This window comes from Meleagris gallopavo, chromosome 15 (genome assembly GCF_905368555.1).
Source record: "Meleagris gallopavo chromosome 15, MGAL_WU_HG_1.1, whole genome shotgun sequence".
NCBI classification, from domain to species: Eukaryota; Metazoa; Chordata; class Aves; order Galliformes; family Phasianidae; genus Meleagris; species Meleagris gallopavo.
Genome location: NC_139418.1, coordinates 10,509,082 through 10,532,787, shown reverse-complemented (window position 1 = coordinate 10,532,787; position 23,706 = coordinate 10,509,082). Strand labels below are relative to the sequence as shown.

Genomic DNA, 23,706 nt, shown 5'->3' with positions numbered 1-23,706 from the left:
TTTCTTACTCAATATCTTGTAACATTTGGCTATGGTATTTCAGAGCTGACACCAAACATGTTGTGAAGGGGCAGTTTACTGCATTGTTTTGCAGGGTTTCTAATGGATCAGGAATACACGCTGCCTTATGGTTGCCATAAACTGATATTTTGCTAACCTGTGGCTTTCTTGGAAGAGGTGGCTGCAGGCACTGCCGCCACTCTATTTTACGTTTATCTTATGCAACTTTTTTCCCTGAATATACAGAATATGAAATGTTGCTCATTCATATTGCGGCTTGACCACAGTTCTGTTTCTAACCTGTCATCTCCTTCCATTGCCACATCCCCACCGTTCCTTTGAATCTTCTCCAGATCCAGTGGTTGTTGAATTTACATTCTTCGCTAGGCTGTTAATGAGTATATCGATTAATGCTGGCTGCAGTATCAATCCCTGTGGGAGACCAATTGATACTTTCTCTCTTTTGACATAAAACCATTGATGATAACTCATTGGTTCCTGGCTGTTGGATAGATTTTTATCTTCCCTATTGTGTTATTATGCAGGCTATGCAACTCCAGCCTTCCTATTGAGCTCATGTGTAGCACTAAACTAACAATTTACTAAAAATCTAACTGTTATGTCTGCCTTCATTAATTAAATTCTCAGTATAATTGAGCCTGAGCTCAATTCAGGCCTGTACAGTCTACTGCATGGTTCCACACAATCTTCACCATTTGTGTCAGGCTTCTTTTCCATAAAATACTGGGATAATTTAGATTGCAAGGGACTACAGAAGTCACCTGGTCCCAACCCCTGCTTGAAGCATCTCCTATTAGATCAGGTTGTTTAGGGTTGGATCTGGTCACATTTTGAATGCCTCCACTTGTGGGAACTGATTACATAGCACTTCCCTGTACCTGCTGGCTGTTTTCTTGCTAATACAGCTCAGTGTGGTTGTTCTTCTTTGCTGCTTCCTAGAGAGTTGGCCTGTGTTCTGCATTGTTGATATTTCATCACAGATAGCAAGATATCAAGGCTTTGCATTTGGTTTTCCTGAACTTCATGAGGTTTCTGCCAGCTAGCCCAAGTCCTCCTGAATTGTAGCCCTGCCATCTGGCCTATCGACCGCTCCTCCTGCTATCTGTGTGTCTGCAAACTTGCTGAGAGTGCAGTCCATCCCATCATCAGGTTGTTAATGAAGACATTAAGCAGTATTGGTCCCAGTATTGATCCCTGAGGAATGCCACTACTTTCTGACCATTTTGTTTAGAAGCAGGCAAGCAAATTTTCTTCTTGTGGTGGTAAGAATGAACAGCACAAGTCAGGCAGAGTGGGAGGAGATCCTGCCTCACTGACATTGCCATGTGAATGAGAAATTGTGACACTTCGCTCAAAGTCTGCCAGGCGAGACGGGATGGGAATGCTAGCAGTACAGCTGGATCTCAGAGCAGCCAGGAGGCAGGTATTTTATGGGAAACAAAACTAACACTGCCTAAAAGGGCAGCTTCAATACTCAAGCAGTTTTAGCAGATCTGGAGTTGTGATCCTTTAGGTCTGTCATTTCATGGCATTATCATGTACTTGTTCCAGCCTCCAAACTGATGGGCAGCAGATACAGCACAGGCTATTGACATTGACAGATAGTTGTGGGACCAAGTTCATATTTCAAGTTTTGTGTGGATGAAAGGACTCCCCAAGATGACCCCTCTTTCCTCTGTTAGTGCATGTTGTCCTCCTGGACCTTGCCATACCAAGTGCAATTAGCACAGCTAATGTAAATATTTGTCCACTCTGGAAGCTGCACAGTTGCTCCCTTCCCAACTGTCTTCCCAGGTTACCAGGAGCTAGGAAAAGAGCCTCTTCTTAATACATCTGACACAATAAACATCCAGTTTCAACAGCTATTGGAAGCTCTGGTTCTGGAGGAACCTGTAGTGGAGAGGGCTGCTTAAGCAAATTAGATCTCAATTGAATCAATATGACTTTGGCACATGCTGAATGTTTAAGCACATGCTGAAGTGTTTACTATTCAGCCTCTCATTTAGTTTCCATTTAATTAAACAGGATCAGATTCTCAACAGACGTAAATCAAGGGAGTTTCTCCCAAAGGAGTTCTCCCAGTTTGTGATAATTGAAGGGTTGATCTGATGTCCCAGATCTACTTCTTTCCTCAGATATCCACGTATCCATCTGTCTGTCTGTCCACTTGCCTAACCTATGTTATTTTTACCTCCAGAGTGACAAATTATTTGAGGAAGAGCTGCTGTCAGAAGCAGCCCAGAGAGACAGAGGTCTCATTAGGTACAAACGAAGTTCTGAGCCTTTGGTAAATGAAATGAAACTTTTCAGGTGTTATTGTTGTTCAAGTCTGAGCTGATATAAGCATCTCTGCTTCTCCTGATACAGGCAAGGATATCTTTGGAAGTTTAGTGCTTCCACTCCAGATAAAAGCAAGTCATTTGCTTCTTTCATCATGTCGCTACTAATTTCCAAACAGTCAAAGCTGCTGCTAATTTATTTACTGAACACTGAAGCCCTGTTAGCAGGGGCTGCTACTGAAACTGCTTTCTGGCCTTCGGCTTTTGTTTGTTGACAGCCTGATTTCCCAGTAGGCCATTTCCACCTGTGTTTCTGTTGTTTTTAGTGCATGTCTTTCTTTCTTCTTCCCAGTGACTGTCTCCCAAATGGCTCCTGAAGGCTTTTCTCATCTTCCCCCGCTCTCTCATCCCCTTCTCCCTCCCAGCTGCAAGGACTCTCAGCCCTGCTTTCAGTCATCCTGCAGTTAGTGGTTGTCTACACTGCTGAGCTCCCATGGGGCACTAATTTTTGTTTCAAGGACAAGATTCAAAAGAGTTTGCTACACACAGGTTGCAGGGTGCACCTTCAGATGTGCCTTCAAATAGACTTTGGAGATTTGAATATATGAGCTCCTGAAAATCAGTTTTTAAATTGCAAGGGAGGCCTATTAAGTGCTGTAAAAAAAAAAAAAAAAAAAAAAAAAAAATTTTTTTTTTTTGCTTTTCTATTTTAAAAGCCACATTAAAAAGTGATTTTTTTTTTTTCCCCTCTTCCTCTCTCCCATGACATTGGGTGGAAATAGAAATTAGGGGACTGCCATTTCCCTTTAACTTCATGCATATCAAAGGAAGAGAGATGACAGGATGAAATGATTCAGAGAGTGGCCAGCACACTCAGTGTCTGGAGGAGCTCCTGAAGAAGGATATTGAGATGTCGCAGTAGTTTTTTTGCAACAACCCAGTGTGCTGGGAGCTTTCAGTGTGAGAGGAACTCTGAGATGATTTCCATGATTTGAAAAATGGGGAGGCTGCACAGCTTTGAGGATTTATTTATTAAGATACAGTTTTAATTTTATCCTTAAATTATCCAGCCTATCTCATGAGTGTGTGTATTTCTTGATGTACACTTTGCTTCATACAGAACTTCTGTTTTGCTTCATCTCACCCCAGCAACCTGTGCTGACATCCATGGACTGAGAACTAAAGTCTGCTATTCTGGGCTGCGAAATATCTCATTAGCCCATAAATTCAGTTCGACTGGGATTTTACTGCTTCAATTTTGCTGGCAGATTTGGGATTTTAGCCCAAAAAATAACATACAACTGCTAATCTCCTAGTTTAAATCAGCAATTGCAGTTTGCCAAGGTCTTCTGGCCCTTGGTTTCTCAAACTGGACATGTACATCCATTGGGTTCTTCAGATTCTTTCCCCTCTTTGCCTCCATTTGCAATTTGTCAAACAGATGGTAACACTGTCTGACCCCAACCTGGCAATGTGAAATTGGTCAGAAATAAATATTGATGGGAAAATATGTGAAACTGTAATCAAAGCAAGGAGAGGAAATCTCCAGTAGCCAAAGGCATGTACGCTGATGGGAGGCCACATCTGCACCTGGAACCAGAAGGTTGGCATCCAAGCTGTTATCTCGTGGTCTTGAGTGAGTCTGTTAGCCGCCGTGTCCTCCATTTCCCAATAACATTGCAATAAGGCCAATATTTACCTGGCTCGCGGTCAGAACGAATTAACATTTGTAGAGTATTTGGAAGTCCTTGGGTGAGCAGACTCCTAGTGCTAAGCAGGGCCTGTATTGTCAGTGTAACATTGATGTGGCTGTACAGGGCTGCTTGCACAAGTGTATGCACTGCCTCATCTCAGAGCTCTCAGGTTGGCACGGGATGTGAGAACAAACCCAGCAGTCCTTGACAATCCGTGTCATTTTCCTTTGAAATGAGTGTATTTTCTTTGAGAACAGAGCTTATCGTGTTATCTCGAACGAAAGTTATGTTCTGCCTTTTACAGTTGCCATGATGCAAATGTCATTTGTACTCTCCTTCTTTATGAAAGTTAACAGTTATTTAAGAGATCAAAGTTAATTATCACTAAGGAGATCATTTTTACCTATCAACCCACTTCTGTAACCCCACTATCACAAGTAGAAGCTTTATGCTAATCAGTTTTCTAATTTCCATAAATTACTGATAGAATTATTATTTTTTTTTTTCCATCATGAAAGTAGATCTGTTGGTGAAAGCTCCTGAGAGGTGCGGAGACGGGGAGGAAACGAGGTAAGGTGTATTTCCACGAGTTCGCCAGCTGAATGTGGTACCAAGAAAATAAAATCCAAATCATTAGGTTCATCGCATCACAAAACTTGGAGATGCTGCAGCTTCCCTGCACTGCAGAAACCTGATGCACACACATTGTTTCAATTTAACATGGTGATAGGAATGGAATCGAACGTGAGGATCACTGTGTGACCCTATTACATGTGAAGTGTCTCTATTAGAGCTGCAAAGACAGCATGCCAGAGGAGCTGAAATGTGTTGATAGAAACAAACAGATATACCTTTTTAAAAGCAGCAGTCAGAAACTCTGCAGTATGATCTGAGCGTGTTCTGCTGGAGAGGGCAAGGTAGTCTATCCTAGGGGAAGATGATATTAAGAAAGAGAAAGAAACCCCTTCCGCTCCATCACAGCCCTTTCTGTGCAGTCAGCTTGCCAAATGGAAGCTGCTGCTGTGGAAGTTGTTACTGCTCTGACTGACAGCTGCTGTAAAATAACCTCAGCTACAGCACGGGAGGGAAAACAAGAAATCAGAATGAAAGGGATGTGGGTATTTTGGGTATCCCCTTGGTCTAAAAGTTGAGCAAAATAATTGCTTGGTAATTAATGAGCTTGTTGCTACGCTGCTCCAGCTTTATAGTCTGATGCAGTTGAATTCCAGCATAAATTAAATCATCTCCAATCCAAAGACTAAACCTAGAGATAAAAGTGAATCCCTGCAACAACAAAACCACATCATACTTTTAAAGCTTCATTTTACACTTGATCTCCAGTGGGCATTGATGTCCATTTGACCACTGCTACCTCCAGTAAGGCAAGGCCTGGGCTGCCCTAGTGACTTGTAATTGCCAATGTACCCATGGCATTTTCTAAGGCATCTCAAGTATTTGTGGTGCTTTTGGCAGTTCCTCTTACATCCAGCAGCTGCTCTTCATTTCCTTTATAAAGATTAAAAAGAGCTCCATAAGTCTCTGTGTTCAAGGAGTTAAGCAAGAGAATAATGATTTAGTGAGAGCTTTCCGACTGCAAAATGGTCACATTTTCCACATTTCTTAGGAACACAGAATTTGCAGGGAGCTCACTTCCAGCTTCAATAGGAAGGCAAGAGGTGTGGGCTGAAGCCCACTGAACACCTCAGCTGTTGTTCCCCCAGCTCCAGGAAGAGTCCTGCTGTGCAGTAAGACACAGCCATGACCTGTGCCATGTCCCTCTGCCATTCACCACCCCATAATCCCTCAGAGCTGCACATGGACCCTGGCAGCCCCATACCCTGTATGGAGGGGGCACCAAAAGCATTCCAGGGCAGGGGACATGGGATAGAAGTCACCAAAAGGACCTCGGCTTCCCTCTGGCTGTGAGTTTTTGAGTCTCTGTTTAGTGAAAAGCAACACAAAATTATGTTCTCTCCTGATTTTTTATTCTTCGACCTTCACGTCTCCTGCACACATGCATCTATTTTTCTTCAAACAGGCGCCATCCCACTGAAATCAGCAGGACTCTGTGGTGCTCTGAGGAAGGCATACATATGCCTGGATCGAGTTGATATTTACAGAAGGCTCCTTTTGAATTGGCTTTTGATTATACACCTATGTTAGAAGGTGGACAGTGAGACTCAGTGTGACTTGTTTCCATGAGAAAAAGATGGTGAAAGATTGCAAAGTTAACCTTTAATATAACAGACCTTTTTCAGCTGTCATGTACAGCACTGAACTGTGTATTTCTGGTTGAAAGGGAACATAAACTATGATCCAGAACACAAAAGGGTTTAGAAAATGTAACCTTCATGAATATGGTTTGGGTTTTATTATCTCACTTATATATTCCACTTGATAGCTGTAGGATAATATGATCAGTGAGTTGGAATCTTTTCTTGTTTCTACCAACAAAAAAAATCAATCCATTAATAGGCCAATAAAATCCTGGGATTTGGAGAGAGGGGAGGAGGAGAAGTAATTGCATTGTTCTGATGCTAACGAGCCACATCTATCTTAAAATAACTGATTAAAGCCTGTGCTGGCACATGGCCTTTGCACAGGAAAGCTTGTTGCTTACAGGTGTGCTGCGCTGGGGCACAAAGATGTTGCCTTGTGCTGCATCTGTTGGGATGGGGGAAGCCCATATCCTCCTGCTCAGCCCTTCCCCAAAGCCACAGGGATGGGCTCACAGCAGGGCTGGCCAGGGGCATGCAGAGGTTCCTGGGGCACTCCGCCCTGCTGATAAATAGTTGCAGGGATGCATGATTGCATAATGATAGCCACATTCATTCACCTGTCTATCAAAAGAGATGCATTAAAGTTTGAGCTCTCTTCCCCTGGGTCCACAAAGAGACATTTGAGCATTAGTGTATAGTCTTTAACATACCTCCTAACAGTGGGCTAAGTGCAGTGGGGTTAAACAGAGTCCCTTTTGCTTAGTAATCCATTAGCTAATGGGTGTATAAGCCCATCAATTTTCTGTTTATTCCCAAACCCCATTAGGGTACACCTGCTGTGCATAAAAAATACACCTGACAAATCAGAGTGATAGCTGAAATAAAATAAATATCAAGTGTTGTTATAGCTGATCCATAGTGTTTAAAGCAGAAAGGGCATAACAGTGATTTGTGAGGGTGGAATGCAACACAGCACACCCGCAGTACGTGCAGGTTGACATCCATCCATCCATCCCCTCGTGATCTCACTTCACCTGCAGGCTGTGGTGGCAGGCAGCGGTGTCCCCATCCTCCAGGTCTCTCTGGGGAGCTGACGTTCACCTTCAGACACTGCCTCCCAGCTCCTTCTGGAGAACCCCAGTGCTGCTAAGTGATAGATTAATTATTTGCAGGGAGTGAGAGCATGAAGGCAGCCAGAAGCTTCAAATCTGTCTCTGGTACCAGGGCCATTTGTTTTGTCACTTCATCGGCTTTATTTATTTATTTATCTTACAGCTCCCCTTGCGATTAAAACTGTTGAAACAGCTGTTATCTGGTAGCTGCTCTTGTCTGGCTATTTCCTGATGTCAGTCAGTGGCTGCGGGGCTGCAGCATCAATTGGAGCCTGAAGAGAGGCAGCCACGTCCTGAAGGAGCTGCCCGTGTTGTGCAGCGTACCTCATTGCACAAGGGGTGAATCTGGGCACCGCAGCAGCGGAGCCACAGAAGCCACTGTCAAAAGCCAATGAATGCTGAAATTAAGAGACTGTTGGAAAGTTGACCAAAACAAAGATTTGCATTTAAAAAACAGAAACGGAGTGCATTCATCACCTAACAGGAAGGTTGATGAGAATAAGATGAACGAGGTATGTAGTTCAAGGTGGTTTGACCAGTACAGGAAACTTACTGGGGCAAAAGAATGGATTTTGAGTGAAGTTGCCTCAGTCTCCACGTACAGGAACCAGATGTCCTCTGCCACCAAGGTGAGTGCCGAGCAGAAGGGGCAGGGCAGGCGGGTGGAGGACAACACAGGCAGATGGACATCCCAGGATGGCATTTATGTCCACAAGTCTGGGATGGAAAAGCCTTGCCATCTTTGCAGAGATGGAACAAGGAATAGAAAGCCCCTTAGGCTGAGAAAAGCTTAGGAACAAGTTTCAGGGCTTGGAGGCACACAGCCTATCCTCAGATGAAGGGGTCTGTAACCACTGATGTCACTACTCCTTTTGTTGTCAAAGCAAAGCAGCATCGTGCAGGTTTTCAGCAATCAGATTCAGCACCACAGGGCTGAGAACCAGCTCAGGGCTGCTGAATCCACAGAGCTGAAGAGCTCAGCTTAGATTAAGACACATTCAAAGGAAAAAAAAAAAAAAAAAAAAAAAAAAAAAAAGCAGTGAGAAGGAAGAGATCAGGTCAACCCAGTCCTGCAACAGCCATTGAACTGCTAACCTCTCCATCTGGGTAATGGAATGGAGGGAGGGTTTGCAAATTCAGCCTGAGCTGCCTAATTCCTTGCCCAGAAAGCACCACTTTTAGGCAATGAACAGTGACAACATGAACAAAGCAAGTCACTGGTGTTGGGTTGTATTATCTGCAAGCTTTGGCATTTTCCAGCCGAATGGTTGCCACTTCTTCCTTCCCAGCCCACTGCTGCTATTATTTTTACAACATGACTGTTGAGGAGTGTATCATTCATAACATACCTATCACAGAGAGATTCCTTTTTAAATGCTTAGGGAGATAGAGGGCTACAAACCCTGGGAAATCAACTATGCCTAATATATTATGTAGAAGTTCTGTAATCATTATTGAACTAAAGTGCATTGAGTAAGTGGATAAAATCAGTCCCACTGTAGCATAAGTCTCCAGAGAGCACAGATAAAAATGCCTGGTACTTAAGTAGAAAAAGGTAACAAAATATTTCCAGTCCCAGCAACTGCATTTTCCCCTCTATATAAATAGGGAACCCTCAGGAGAAGGCAATGATGCAGCAGAGGTTGAAGGCAAAGTTAATGGTGGCGCAGTGGGGGAGCGAGGCAGTGCCTGGGGCAGGCTGATGATGAGTAACGTGCCGTGGAAATGAGGCCGAAGGCAGAGCCTCACAAGCAAGGAGGCAGAGGGGTGCAGGCAGGCCCCCATACAATGCTATGGGGTGGGGGGGCTGGGAGGGCGCAGAGGAAGGTCACAGCCCTACAGCCTCTAGATGAGCCTGGTACAACGTTTGAGCTCCTCTTTCCTCTAAACACTGCAGAGAAGTGAATGTTTTACCAAGGATTCACCTTGAGGCTTACTTTCTAGAGCTTGTTGTGGCTCCTGCACAGAGTGACACAGTCTCCCACTCCAACACAAATGTACTTCTGCAGATTTGTTTCTGTTGAGCTGAGCTGTTACCTTTCTGCACTACCTCCTCACTACCAGATTTATCCTGTAGGATAATCTGTGCCTATTCAGAGCGCTCCTATACATAGCCAAACAGAACCAGTCCTTGCCCCCCTCATACATGTGTTCAAGAGCTGTCAGATTGCAATGAGTTACCCCCAACATGATGTACCAGCTGCAATCCCACTGAAACCCTTGGAGGGCCTGGCTTACCAAGTCAGGCAAAGCTTGATGTGAATAAATGGGGGAGAATTAGAGCTTCATATACTTCACCCTTCTGCAACAAAGGAGGAAACAAAAAAATTTCACTCTCCTCACCTTACAGGATGTATATGACAGAGCTTGCTCTTTATTTCAAGAAAGGCTTAAGTGATCTTTTAGATTATTTTCTTTTCCTGAGATGTTCAGACATGCGTTCAGATGGATGATAAAGTTGAGGTCATAAATTGAAAATAATAGGAAGGAAAAATATGTCAGAGCATTTTATTTGCTGCTTCTGTTGTAGGCCTACACAAAAAAAGCCACCTAGAACTGCAACCCCCACTGTTAGACTGCGATCTGGATAGTCATCGGCATTCAAGTCCTGCAATGACTATATTAAAGTTTTCTAAGATGTGTGCTCTTTCACATGACCTGCCAATCATGTTGGAGCAGTGCCATAAGCACTGGACTAGCTATATCCTCAGGGGCACCTAGGAGAGGAAAACAGAGGAGAGTTGTGGGGTTGGAACTATTACTTATTTATCTAAAGTATTGACCTGACCTCCCCTACTGAAATATCAGCATTAGCTGCTAGGGAAAAGGGATGCCAGAGCAGATCCTTCTGGGAAATAGGGGAAGCGGAGGTGTCAAATGAAGCCCAAATCAGGCAATATCCCATTGAGATAAAAGGAGATGGTGAGGGGGGTGAGGGACACAACACAGGCAGGGAGGTGGCAATGACTCAAGAGTGGGTGGGCAAGGAGCCTGCAACCAAAAGGACCAGGTATCTTGCTGAAGCTGTCTGACAGACTATGTAACAGCTTGGCTGAGATGCACCCGTAGTGTATGGGATGAACTTCGAATGTTCATGATTAGGCTTTGTACATATTTACCGTAATGGTAATGAAATATGTTTGTAAAAGGAGGAAGAAGCAAGTAGAAAGTGTTGCTTAATGTCAGAATGAATGGAACTGAATAAGGGAAGGGCCATGGCTCTGAGATGATAAGATGGATGATCCTCTGGAGTGCCCAGTTTGATGTCTGGGGGAAATTCTTTACAGAGAGAGTGGTGAGGTGTTGGAACAGCTGCCCAGAGAGGTTGTGGATGCCCCGTCCCTGGAGGTGTTCAAGGCCAGATTGGATGGGGCCCTGGGCAGCCTGGTCTAGTATTAGGGATTGGAGATTCATGATCCTTGCGGTCCCTTCCAACCCTGTGATTCTGTATCTGAAGTGAGCACCCAGGCCCAAGTGAGGAAAACAGAGAGTGAAATGGAATTGGGGAAAAAAAAGTTACCGAGATTCTTCAAGACAAGGAGAGCATTTCTCCTGGAATCAACACTGAAGAACTTGTCTTGCTTAGCCACCAGCCAAGCAGATTGATAGTGGCAGCATTTGTTTTTTTGTGTGTCCAAACTGAAGGCCTAACACAGGAGAACAGAAAAGTACATTGATGGTGAATGCATATAACATTTGCCATATAGCAGAGGAACAGGCTTCAGTGACAACATCCCTAAGAAGAAAAGAGGTGATGATGAGTGTAAATAAACAAAATACTCCTAAGATGAAGTGGATGTGTTTCTGAAAAAGCCTGGACAATGTGAACTTTCATAAAACATTTCTAGAACTACTGTCCCATAAAACAGGAGGGATCCAGAGCTGAGATGGGAGCCAGGAACTCTGATAGACCTCCAACCAGTTGTTAGTACAGCAGCCTGCTTTGAACATGTATAAGAGGATGGGTCAACAAAGTGTGTAAAGCAGGAAGGAAGAGGGGAATAAAAAAATAAAAATAAAAAAATAAAAAAAAAATCAAGCGCATAACATAAAATAGGTCTTCAGCTAACCCATGAAATAGCAGAAGATCCACGGACTGTGATGCTAAGCAGGCTTATGAGAATGATTACATGAGACAGCTGTGGCATAAGCCTGTCGATATGGAGGAGGGGCTCCAAAGGGAGTAAATAGAAACACAGACAAGGCCAGGAAGCTAACAGTGAGGGTAGCTTGTTTCGCTGAGGTTTCTTTAAAGAAAGAAAATTAGAGGCATTCCCATACAAAAACACAGCCAATTCCATTGCCAGACAAACTCTCATTGGATCCAAAAGGCTGAAGCAAAACTCTGGTTCTAGACAGAGAACCATTACATAATCCACAAAGAGGTTTCCTGATATTACATCCTGAATTTTTTAGACTGCTTTTTATCTACATGTGACCTGACTTACTTCCAGTGAGCAGAAAACCTCTGGCTGCAGTGAGAGCTGCCAGAATCTACACCACGTCAAAAGGTGCATAGAAGAATTATCCCAAGCAGAAGAACCAGATTTCTCATGAAGACAAAATAAGCATGGGGCCAACTGTTCTCTTTTCCTCTAGCAACTACAGGGACGAATCTGCTCATATGTAAGAGCCAGCCAACACTTTACATTGCAAGAAACAACATTCAGCTGCTTATATTTGCAACAAATTTTAATTTTCTAAGTGCAATGTTATATTCGGATGGGATGTACCACAATAACATTGGGGCAGCAAAGTCTTCAGCTACAGCAGCTGAGAACAAGCCCAAATGCAGCAGCCATGGATGCAGAAATGAAAGAAAAGAGCTGCTTACCTTTGGAAGACCTCAGGTAGATAGGGATCTCCAGTAAAAGATGCCCTCACCTCTACTACCAACCCTTAAATGAGGTCTGAGAAGGGGTGGATCCTGGCTCCAACGTTTCCAATCACTCAGGAGCATTGCATGCACCTGAGCTCCCGTGGGCTGGCCCTGCCTTCCCAATGTGCTCCATTTTCAGGCCGTGACTCAGCAATTCTGCTACACCAAGTAAATTTTATTTTAATTCAAACTGAAATCCCAAGTCCCTATTTCTACCAAAGAATGCTCAGAGCTTTGCATTGGGCAAGGCATATAAAGGTTTTCAATTTTCCCCAAAGTCTTCTGTACTACAGCTACTTGAGGACCAGTTGGGTGCCACTATGTCAATCATCCTCATCCCAGAAGTAAAATCCTTTATCGTCCCCTCCAACCAGAGAAGTCCAAAATGAGATCAAACATGGTAGGTAATGGATATGTCATTTAGTAACAGCAGTAGAATAGAAACATTTTACAGGACGGTCCATCATGGTCAAGCAGCTACTTACAGCTCAGCATGCTTTGATGCAGTTCTTGCAGCTGGCCGTGTGTGTAACTGAAGACCTGGTCCAGAGTGCCTAACAGCAGTGGATGTGTTGCCATTGACTCAACTGATACTGAGATGAAAACTTAATTACCCTGCAATGAATCTAATATGCCTTTGTTTTGTACTTCATGATGACCATGATGACTCTGTTTAGACGGCCAGCTCTTTGCAGTTGGGTACATAAAGTTAGGTACGCTCCTGAAATTCACCAGAAATACAGGTGAGCTCTTCAAGCAATCGACAGAGTAGAACAGTAGAAATAGTAAGAATAATGATATGACGGTGAACAGACAGCACTGTGAGTGAGGATCCTTTGAAATCTACTAGCAACAGAATAAGAGGAGTTTCAGTGCACCAGAATTTGCAGTGTTTCATCGTGTAATTCCACAAAGTTCTGCCTCTCCTTAATTTCAGAAAGACAACTCAGCAGTCTCTGGCTTCTACCTTTTAGTTTTTCTCATCTACTAGGCAGAAAAAGAAACACACAACTAGGAGCTGTATTCACAGACAGGAAGTAACTTTAATTAAATATTGTGAAAGTTGAAAAGTTTTTACAGCTTGAGTTTCTGCAAAAAAATTATAACAATCTCTACAGTAGTTAGTTTCTCTAACAATAGAACTGTACAGTGTGTGTGTCTATTCAAAAAGATTTAGATAAGAAGGTGAAAGGTTAGTAGTTTCAGAGATGACTTCATTTTAGCTGCATTCTAGTACAACTGTGAGGAAATAGGCTTACTTGATGCAATCCAGTCATTGTGAAGCTTCACCTTTTTAAAATTGAAATCTGGACGTTTCCACTTAAAGCCATATTCTGTAAACAGCTGCATCTTTTACTTTGTAAAAGATAAGGGTGGTGCGGGGGCTGGGGTGGGGGTTATAAAGTCCCATTGAACAGACCACTACAAATAGCTGCAACAAAACGAAATGATGCACGTTGTCAGAGGATCTTTGGACACTGGCGTAGAAGACTACAAACATAGATGGCCAACACTGGTGTCAAAATCGCTATGACTTTGAGTGGAGCCCTACAAGAGTAATTGATGGTGTCACTGGACAAAATATGGCTTTAAATTTGATTACATTGTCGTGCTGTTGCTTACTATGTGAATTAGAATAACCGCTTGGAATACAGAGAAGCAATAAACTGATGTCTCTCACATTTTCCAGTTTTTTCTCCTTTTATTTTCTCACCATGAAAAAAAAAGTTCCTGCTTTCTTCCCCTCCTCTAAATGATCACACTGTGACATTCTAGTGAAAACCATTGCAAAATTCATACAGGAAGCATGCACAGTTGCAGCATCGTTGTAAATGATTTTTCTTGCTCGACTAGAAAAAAGTTATATTGTTTTAAGGTAACAAAACAGTTCTTTTGTGCTTTTCAATTCCTTTTTTTTTTTTTTTTTCTTAGAATGTTAGTGATGATTGACAGTTCTGGTGCACAGTACAATGTACAAGTGAAATGAATATGATTTGCATTGTTAAGGCATCCAATCTGCTGGTTTATATTTACGTGAAAGACAGAGAAATATACAAGCAGACTTAAGAAAGAAAGTATTTTCATTGAGTTCTATGAAGTTTCTCCCCATATTTAATGCACAAAAATGCGTCACTCCAAAGAGGAGAAATCCCATGCATATTAATAGAGTAAAACAGCATTAGTTTTTGTTAAGCCTCAAAAGCAAAGGATACATTTTTTTAAAATCTACATAACTAAATGCTACAAGAATAATATGCTACTTTTTGCCATATATTGGAAAAAACTTCTTAACTTACAAATAATACAAAAATAGACAATGGCTTTTGGGTGGAAATTAAAAAAAAAATGGAAGCATGGTTTTAAACAATACTAAAAAAAAAAAACCCAACCCTATAAATGAAATGTTTTAAAACCACATTTAAACAGCTAATACAACGGTGAATGACCAAACAAATCACTTTTCACATAGCAAACATACACAATAAAATAAACTGGAGTAGGGGGGAAAAAAGCAATGTACAAATTCCCAAGATAAATACATTATTTATATGGATATTTTACAAAATCCCCCGTAAAACAAATGAACAACAACAACAAAAAAAAACAGAAACAAAAAGCTTTTTTTTCCTTTAATTAATTTTGCAAGTATGTGCAAGCTAAAGGTAGTGAGCTCTTTTTGCAAAATATGCAGTAAAATTCTTTATTGTGATATTGAAAAACTGTCTTAAGACATTAAAATGTATAAATAGAACAACAACTTTGGCAAAAAATCACAAAAAATCTACAGTATTTATAACTACATACAAAACACAACAGCAAAGAAAAAATATCAGGTAATGCATTTTCAGAGCTTTGCTGCCTCTTTGACCAATTGTTTTTAAGAACACTTCCCAGATGACGATAGCAAAACTTTTGTAAAACAGAAGCGATGGTTCTGATCTGAAACTCCCCCCAACAGCCCCACCGCCCGCCCCCAACTCCTGTTTCCATTTTACTATTCAGAAGCAGTTACCTGTGGCTTTACATATTATGATACAAAACGGAGAGGGTCGACTGATACAGGAACAATCCTAGCGCCAGGCTGGCAACAGTGTGTGCTTTTAGATTGTGAGGACGGAGGACCGCAGAGGAGCCTTTTCTCATTCTGCCCCATAGAAGGTAAAGGGGGACGATGAGATGCCCACTGCGTGATGGCTGTGGTTTGTGTCTCGGGATGGCTGTGCAAAAGGTGAATGGCGTTTTGTGCACAGCCCAGGTGACACTGGACATCAGGAAGCCACCCATGGGGAAAGAGTCGGATATATAAGCTAATGAGAGCCATGCTAATCTAATGCTGCAGTTTTAGCAGTATATCTGGAGGCACTGGATTTTGAGTTCAAGAGGAAATGTGTTTGTTTGCTGCATCCTAAGCTTTAACCAACTCTTCTTGTCGCACTATTTACACAATTATTTAGCCTGATATTAAAGACAGAGGTTCCAAATCCCACCCCACATCCCGCTCTCACCATCCAAAAATATCCACTTTCTGGGAAGTGATGTCCATTTAATGAGAACATTAAAAATGTATCACATTAGCAAATCACCACTGGATAAGCAACCTGTATGAGCCGACCCTTAATTAAATGGCCATAATTCTTCTATGAAAAACTAACTGGCACTTCTATTCTGTCCCATACAGACTTGTATGCAAATGACACCACTTCATTTTCTTTACACAGCTTAAAAAAAATTCATAAATTAAAAACGTGGAGTTCCATCTCTAATGTCCCTTGCGTAATTGTATGATTTATAAAAGACAAATGATGTTGAGTTAAATCAAGCCTTAAAAAAACACACACACAAAAAAAAAGGGAAAAAAAAGCAAGCCCCCAACCCCACACACAAAAACAACAACAACAAAAAAAAACAACAAAAGAAAGAAAAAACAACAAAAGAAAAGTGGACTTTTTTAATCAACGTACAATAAATATATCTCCCAGTTATTTGGGATGGACAACTTGAATCAACACCTTGCAATTGCAGATAGTTAATTTCAGTGTTTGCAAGGATGGTGATTTTTTTTATTTTTTTTTTCTGTTTAAAAATCCGCAGTTATTGTAAGATTCTTCTTTATTTCTTTTTTTTTATTATTATTTTTAAAAAGGCCTGAGTAAAAAGTTCCGCTCTGGGACTTGTATCAGATTCTCTCTGAAGCAGAATTCAACCTCTTCATTAATAAAATTCTTCAAGGCAATTCTTTCACATGGGGGGAACAATCATGCCAGATATAGCTGTCGTAAGGAGAGGGTGGGGAAGAGAGGAGAGAGAGAAAAAGAGGGAGAAGAGTTACTGTTGTGCATTGTAACGCAACCTTTAAACATTTATTAGCAACATATTTGGCTGGAAAATATAAATTGCGAGAGACTGCTGAAATTAGTGATTTTCTTGCAGAGTAAATGCACTTTGCCCAATATGAGAATCAGGCCCCAACTTACTCTTTTATTTTAATTTCAAAGTCTCAAAGCGTTTGACAGGTTTAAACCTGCCTCAGCCATTGCCACATTTTCTACTGCATGTTTTGCTTCACAAATGAGCAAATGGCTGACGTCCACAGGCCGCCGGTGTCAGCGATCTGGCAGTGCATTTGTTGCATTAGGCAGAGTAACAGCGGTTCATTTTCCTATGCCAGTTTTCTCTTACATGTTCAGTATTCAACCTGGAGCATTATGAATGCATTTCCAGGTGCTCAGAAGTGACTTAAACTCTAAAATCTAAATTTGAAGTAGAAATATGCCCTTAACTAAGTCATGGTTTCATTACACTTGTAGATTTCACCAACTACACTGAGTAATATGCTAACTTTAACTTACAATGCCCTCTCTATTGTCAGCTGAATTGCATCCTTTATTATGCTTTCTAACCTTCGTTCCTATGGAACCACCACCTCTCTTAGAGACGTTTCTTAGAAGTCAACACCTACAGCCTTCCACCTCGCCTGACCTCCAGGTTGGTCTCTGTTTATCAGGGATCAGACAAAGCAAGAGTCCGAGCGACATACTGTGAGCACACACATCATTACAGGTGGTAGTCGTGTAAGTTTATGATGAAAGCTGTGACAACAACACATCCTTAAAACACCAGTTGTATGGTTATTTGCAGAAAGGTAGAAAACAGATTTGCTTTCAGGTTGGCGGCACTTCACGGGCACATTATTTAAATGCTAGAACTGCCTGCCATCTCCGACATCTGGACATGTAATTTCTTAAGGAAGAAATCAACCCTGTGACTGGTGCTGATTCATTGTACTTTAATTACAGCTGCAATTATTTGATAAGAACAGAGCCAAAGTAAAAGACTCACAGATTTGGGGTTGGAGGGGGAGAGGAGGGAAATGTTTTCTCCACAAACACCACCATATGTGCAAGAATTACAAGTCTAATCAGCAAGGGGAGAACAGCTCGAGTAAACTGCACTGATTAAATGAAATAAAATGAGAGGAGAAGGCGAGAATGCAAAACACATCCACATGTCTGCAGGAGGCCGTCCTCAGAGGTGGCATGTTGCAATTGTACAGCAGCGTTCTGATTCCTAGAATTTATCATTCAGCCACAAGTTATGTGGAATCACTACAGTGATGGCTATCACTCCACATAAGGGCTCTGCAAGCTGCTGGGAATGAGGATTAAAGGGATAGAGAGGTGAGTTACATTGCTCGTGCCCTACAAGAAGACACTCAAGTAATCAGAACTTGACACTGCTGTGTCTTAAATATCCCTTGCTAAGGCATTTCCTGACATGGGCTTTTTTTTTATTCTACCAGGAGATAATCTGTGGATGCACTTCCATGTTATCTTCACAGCTATGCCGTCTCCTTCATCTTAAATCATAGGATAAACTTGATAGACTTTTGTTTAAAGATTCCTTGCCAAAGAGTTTTATTTAAAGAGTATCTCAAATAATAAGTCCTGAGTGCCCACAAGTGGGCTTTACTCTTGGTACAGGTGAATAAAAATGAAGCAAAACCAAGTCAAAAGCAGTGCCCTTGTTGTGATACTCAGTTGCTCCCTACTCTGCTCTTGGGATCATTACATTTGAGGGCTGGGGTATGAACATGGAACATGATCCATGCACATCCAAAGCATCCTTAAAGTGCCATGATGGGTACAGTAAGCTAGACTGTAATTCTGCTTATGGCAGCCACGTGAGCTGAAGGTATTTCTTGTACCAATATATGACAGATTGACATGGGCATGGATGTGAAACTCAGGCTTTGGTCCCAGTTCTCCTTCTAGCTCATTGTATTACATCAAGCATTTTGATTTGCTTCTGTTTCTTGCATGGGAATGATTTTTATCCATACTAGAAAAGCACTTGGAGATTTTTGGATGTGGGAAGCTGCAGGGCTTGCAGGCTTGCACACCACAGATGTATATCACAACACAGAGCAGAGCTATGCTGAGAGCAATGCTCCCTCCTTTGCTGTTCAGATAAGCTATGAGCTAAGCAGATGGGAATGGGTCAAGTCTTCCTGTGTATGATGAGTGCAACTGAACTGAATCAAATGGCTAATTAATTCCCTACTTCAGCATTTTGTCCTTTTCATACCTCTAAATGTAAAACTTCAGAAAGTGTCAAAATATAATAAATAAATAAATAAATAAATAAATAAAATCTAAAGCTAAAAGATTCATTAAATTCAAATCGATTTTAACAAAAAGTGGTCAAGAATTGCTTTTCTCTTGGGACAGCATGGCTGTCATCACTGTGCAGGATCTCAGATTAAGGCGACAAAACTGTAACTCCTGCCTTCATGATGTTTTTCCATAGTTACATATTAGCCATGCACCTCTTGCCATTGGAAGGAAACTGTACAGATGCAGATCTTTGTTCATTTTTTCAAAGCATTATTGCCTTTGAAGAGCCCCGAAATCCTGAATTAAATTACAAGGCAAATGACAAAATGATCTCTTTTCTACCTAAAAGCCTTGATATTTCCATTCTTTCCAAGTCTTCATTTATATCACTCTACTTTTATTCCGTAAGTGCTACATCTAGTCATGCAAATTCTCTCAGCTGTAGCATGTTATTGATCCTGAAAACAGAGATAGCAGTGGGAAACACTGTAGGTATGAGATCACGCCTCCAAAAAGAGAGGGCAAAAAAAACAGAAGAACTGCCACCAATGGGCATTATTTCTTTTATCATATACTAATTTGCATTTGCTGCTAGCAATTTACAGAAATAACGTATTTTGAGTTTTACAAAATTGCATGGCAAAGAGAACAACAGATAAGCCTAGCTGTTGTTTTAGTGAGTTCTTCTGATATCTAAGCTACATACGGAAAGCTTGATTGCTTTCTGATGTATCCAGAAGCCCAAGAGAGATAAGACAGCCTCCTTATACAAGATTGTTTATTTAAGCAATAAGGCACAACAGGCAGTGCATTTCTGAGAGATTATTACAAGCCTCGGGTGGTATCAGAAGGCATGGGGCTAAAGGCTGTGCCTCTTTAACTCACCAAGAAGTTCAGTGATGACCCTTAAAACGAATCTCTTGGTGGCTCACTCCTATTATGAAAACAGAATTGCTAAATAAAAATTAGGGAGAACACTCAGATGTGTGTCGTTTCTGGGCATTACAGATCTGGATGTGACATAATGAGGAGGCAATCAGCAAGCCCCAGTTGCATCCAGCACTCAGCTTGTTCCATAATTGCTTTCCATAACCCATTAGGCAGAACCTGGGAATTCTGTGTCCCGTGAAAGGAAAAACAAGAGAAAAATCTTCCCTTCTTACTTGCTTTTTCACTCTAATCTCACAGCACACTGGGACAAGGTGAAGAGATGATAAGAACATTGGTGTGTTCTGGCAGTCAACAATTAGTTCCTTTTAATTTTCTTTTAATTCAGGCAAAACACTTTTAGCTGCTTTAGCCTTTAACATTTGTAGCATGTCAGCATCACCAGATTTTTAAAACATAGGAAAACGATATTCTAAGCAACACAGCTCATCCGAAAACTCCATTGTGTTTTATTCTTGATGCAGCCTGTATTTACAGCACTGCTTACAGAAGGCACCCAACAGCTGCATATACATTCCTATTATTTTCACAGTTTCTGTGTGCATGTGTAAATGTGCAAGGATTCATCCTCCCAAATCTCCAGCATAAATTGCATGAGGACAACGCTTCCCTTCAGTCATAGTGGATCACAGCTTTTATGAATGAACTCTTTGCACTCTGCCTGCATACAGACTTCCCAGCTATAATGGAACTATCAGCATTATGTCTGCAAGCCCAGCATCCCTCTTTCCAGAGGATGTAAAGTGACATGGAGTCTGTGGAGCCATCCTTTCTCATCCTTCTGAACATAGCTCTAAAATGATGGATTCTGTCCCCCACTTGGTGCTCTTCGGTAATTTGCACGAGCACATGGAAAGGAAAACAGACCTCAAGTCTGGGGGAAGCACAACGCATACCACAAAATCTTTTCCATCTCTGGCACAGTTGGAGGCAGCTGGTTAAGAAAACTCCTTAGTCTAAGTGAGCATGAAAACATCTCTCTCGGCACACTAATGCAGAGTGAGGTAATTATACAGATTTAGGCGGTGTTGTAAAATAGGCTGAATCTAACACTGAAATGGGTGGTGCTGGTCTTCGAGCATCTTCAGTTTGACAACCTTCTGTCTGCCACCCCTCAGCTTGTGTCAGCTCTTCAAAAGGGATTTAGGTGCTGACGTTGGAATACTTTGTAATGAGAGGGTGCAGAAAAGGAGCAACCAACCAACCAACATTTGATGAGGCCCTGCATCATTTGTAGAATTAATTGGCACAGAAGTGCATTAATCAGTGCTAATATATGCCCTGATATGAGTTAAACTGGAAAATTTAGTTTGTAATGTGTCTTCTATGTATGAAAGGCAGAGGTTGGTGCCAAGCTCCGTAACGGTCTATTTACTCCCAGTAGGATCTCTGCACAAGTGTACTATGACAAAGGAAAAAAAAGGAAGGGAAGATTGAGTGACGTACTTCAGGAGAAGGCCAGCCCCTGGAGAGACCCTGCAGTGGAGTACTTGCTAGAGTCCACAAAAGACTGGTCTGATAATGGACGACAACAGGGAATAAGAAAGGAAAGAAAGAAAAAGGATGGTATTAGTAAGCTGAAATATTACTCGTTTTTATCATAACAGCAGGTCTGTGCTTTAAAATACACAGCCTCACAATTCATCAGTATTAGATGGGTTAGAGATAGGGTGGTTGCCAAACACCTGCAAGGTACTAGGTGGGCTGTCGGTGGAGTACAGTTACTCTTTATGGGAGGAAACTTTAGGACAGAGGCCACCAGGGATCCCCCACTGTCTTCTCCCCTTCGAAACCTGAGTGTTGCTCAGAGCCTTGCAAGGCGTGGGGAACTTACAGTTGTGAGAGCAGCCGTCTACACACCAGAGCTGGTTTCACCTACCTTGCAGGCTATTGCCATTGGTGCTGGTGCAGGTGGGAGGAGGAGAAGTTTGTGGTCTCACGACAGGCGCAAAAGCACTCTTCTGTTTCACTGCTGAGACCATGTTGGCTGGTGAGAATGAGAAAATCCCAGATGAACTGCTACAGTTGGAGGGGAGGCTAGTGGAGGAGGCCATTGTTGGACTTGATGGCACAACTAGAGGAAAAAAAGACCCCCCCAAAAAGGCACACCTTAGGATTAGATAGTTAGCACTACTGCAAAACTAAAAGACTATTGCTTGTTGGGTGGACTGGGTCTAATTTCAAGTGGCCAAGGCTTTTACTACAGTTAGTAGTTGCTCACAGTGCGATTTGTCGCTGAAGGAAGCCCACCTTTTGCAACTGCTCAGGAGCAGTAATTCAAGTGCATTCGAGGACTCCTTCAATTTTCCGTCACTGCAACAATTATTCCAGGGACTGGCATCACCCACTGCCCTGGTCAGAATAAGGGAATGAGAGAGAATCCAGATCACGCAGGCAACACAGAGGTGAGGAGAGGGGTTGAAGTACACACCTGGATTTGGAATTTTTAATGTGGAACAATCTAACTTTTTAACTGGATTCCAAAGCCAGCACTTTAGAGCACTTTTGCTTTCAGAAAGATTACAGGATGTCAGATAAACCTGCATGAGGGTAGATACACCCTTAAAATCCTATTTTACTGCATGATGCAATACATGCCTTTTGTTCATGTACTTATCATTAAGATTTTAAGTGGTTTTTATCTTCATGCAAACAAAACAACTCCTTCTATTTTCAGACAGCACTGACACTTCCCATCTTAGTTCAAAAGGGAAAAAAAAAAAAGGTAATATCCTGTGTTTTTATTCTTTGTCCTGTTTAGAAACTGCTTATATACATGAGAGGACTATGAAAAATTACGTATTATAGAGTAAAATTCATACCATCTGGGCTTTGAATTATTATTTTATTAGCATTTATGTAGATAAAAATCACCCTATTTAAGTTCTTATTTGAAAATCTGATATCATATTTGTTAACACTGAGGAAATCAATTAATGGAAATTAAATGTTCAAAGTTTCACTGCCTGACAGATACAATCTTAGTCTGAAGTCACTCTATGTCTGCAAGTACTTGCTAAGGGAGAGCAATCAAAGCACCTAAATTGAATTGCTACTATACAGCAATTAGTTTATTGATTTAATTAAGAATGCCACCTTTTAATTTTCAGGTCATGATTGAAGCATTTTCTGATTCAATGGATTAGGCATTAGCAGAATGACAGATCTACCAAGAAAACCTCCCAAAATATCACCAGAATAAAGAACCAGGGCTGAGGAGTGAAGTGCTATTCTGAAGAGGACTTTGTTCATAAATATGAAATTATACATTGCTTGAGTATTTTAAATGCATCACTGGCATTGCTTCCAAGAGGAGATGTCTCATCAATCATGTTATATTATGAATTCAGAGTGTGCAGATTCTATGACAGTAAATTCAACTTAATAAGTAAGTACAGCATACTTCAACGGTATTTGCTACATTATTATTAGAGTACAAAATAATAACCAGTTAGCAATTCTTACATTTTAAGTACTAGTTACATAGGTAAATATTTTCTTCTAAATTTGCAGCTGCTAAGAAGCCTTGAAGGTAATGTTTTCCCCTTTTAAATTTTGAAGTCTAGCAGTGGAAGTCAGAATAATTAATTACTGCTGTTACAACACTAAACTTAAGATTTCATAGAATCCTAAAATCACAGAATGGCTTGGATTGGAAGGGATCTTTAAGATCATCTAGTTTCAACCTGTCTGTTACAGGCAGGGACAACTCCCACTAGACCAGGTTGCTCAACCTTGCTATGTTCAGCACTGCTTCTCCTGTCCGTGTGAGGGTCTCAGTTTATAAACGTATTTATAGAACAAGACCTTCTGGCCTGATTCTGATTGTAGCTTTCTGCAGATGTCTGTAGGCAGGTCCTATTCATTTAATTTTCTCAAGCGAATAGAGACTACTGACTGAGCTGTGTTAGCTGTGGCAGAAGAGGTTCACAGGTGTTTA

At 41.5% G+C, this 23,706-nt stretch overlaps 1 protein-coding gene and 1 long non-coding RNA gene across 30 annotated transcripts in view; one reads left to right on the top strand and one right to left on the bottom strand.

Annotated features, from left to right (window-relative positions):
• Positions 1-23,706, top strand: part of LOC104913264 (uncharacterized) — a 351,168-nt gene that overhangs the window by 274,605 nt on the left and 52,857 nt on the right. For 8 of the 21 annotated variants that reach the window (XR_014886500.1, XR_014886502.1, XR_014886516.1 and 5 more), the window contains 2 exons: positions 4,516-4,564; positions 6,033-13,886. The exons of 1 other annotated variant lie outside the window; for it this stretch is intronic. This is a non-coding gene — a long non-coding RNA (uncharacterized LOC104913264). Of the gene's footprint in view, positions 1-4,512; positions 23,155-23,706 lie in introns of those variants that run through there. 12 more of the 21 variants (XR_014886495.1, XR_014886508.1, XR_014886507.1 and 9 more) reach the window with 6 other exon arrangements.
• Positions 16,139-23,706, bottom strand: part of EBF1 (EBF transcription factor 1) — a 260,212-nt gene continuing 252,644 nt past the window's right edge. For 5 of the 9 annotated variants that reach the window (XM_085236314.1, XM_085236315.1, XM_085236316.1 and 2 more), the window contains exons 15-17: positions 21,646-21,840; positions 21,213-21,281; positions 16,139-16,475 (exon numbers count right to left, since the gene is read on the bottom strand). In XM_085236314.1, coding sequence (XP_085092440.1) covers positions 21,214-21,281; positions 21,646-21,840 — 263 coding nt within the window. In that variant the 3' untranslated portion in view covers positions 16,139-16,475; position 21,213. The remainder of the gene's footprint in view (positions 16,476-21,212; positions 21,282-21,645; positions 21,841-23,706) is intronic. The other 4 variants (XM_085236319.1, XM_085236320.1, XM_085236317.1 and 1 more) reach the window with 1 other exon arrangement.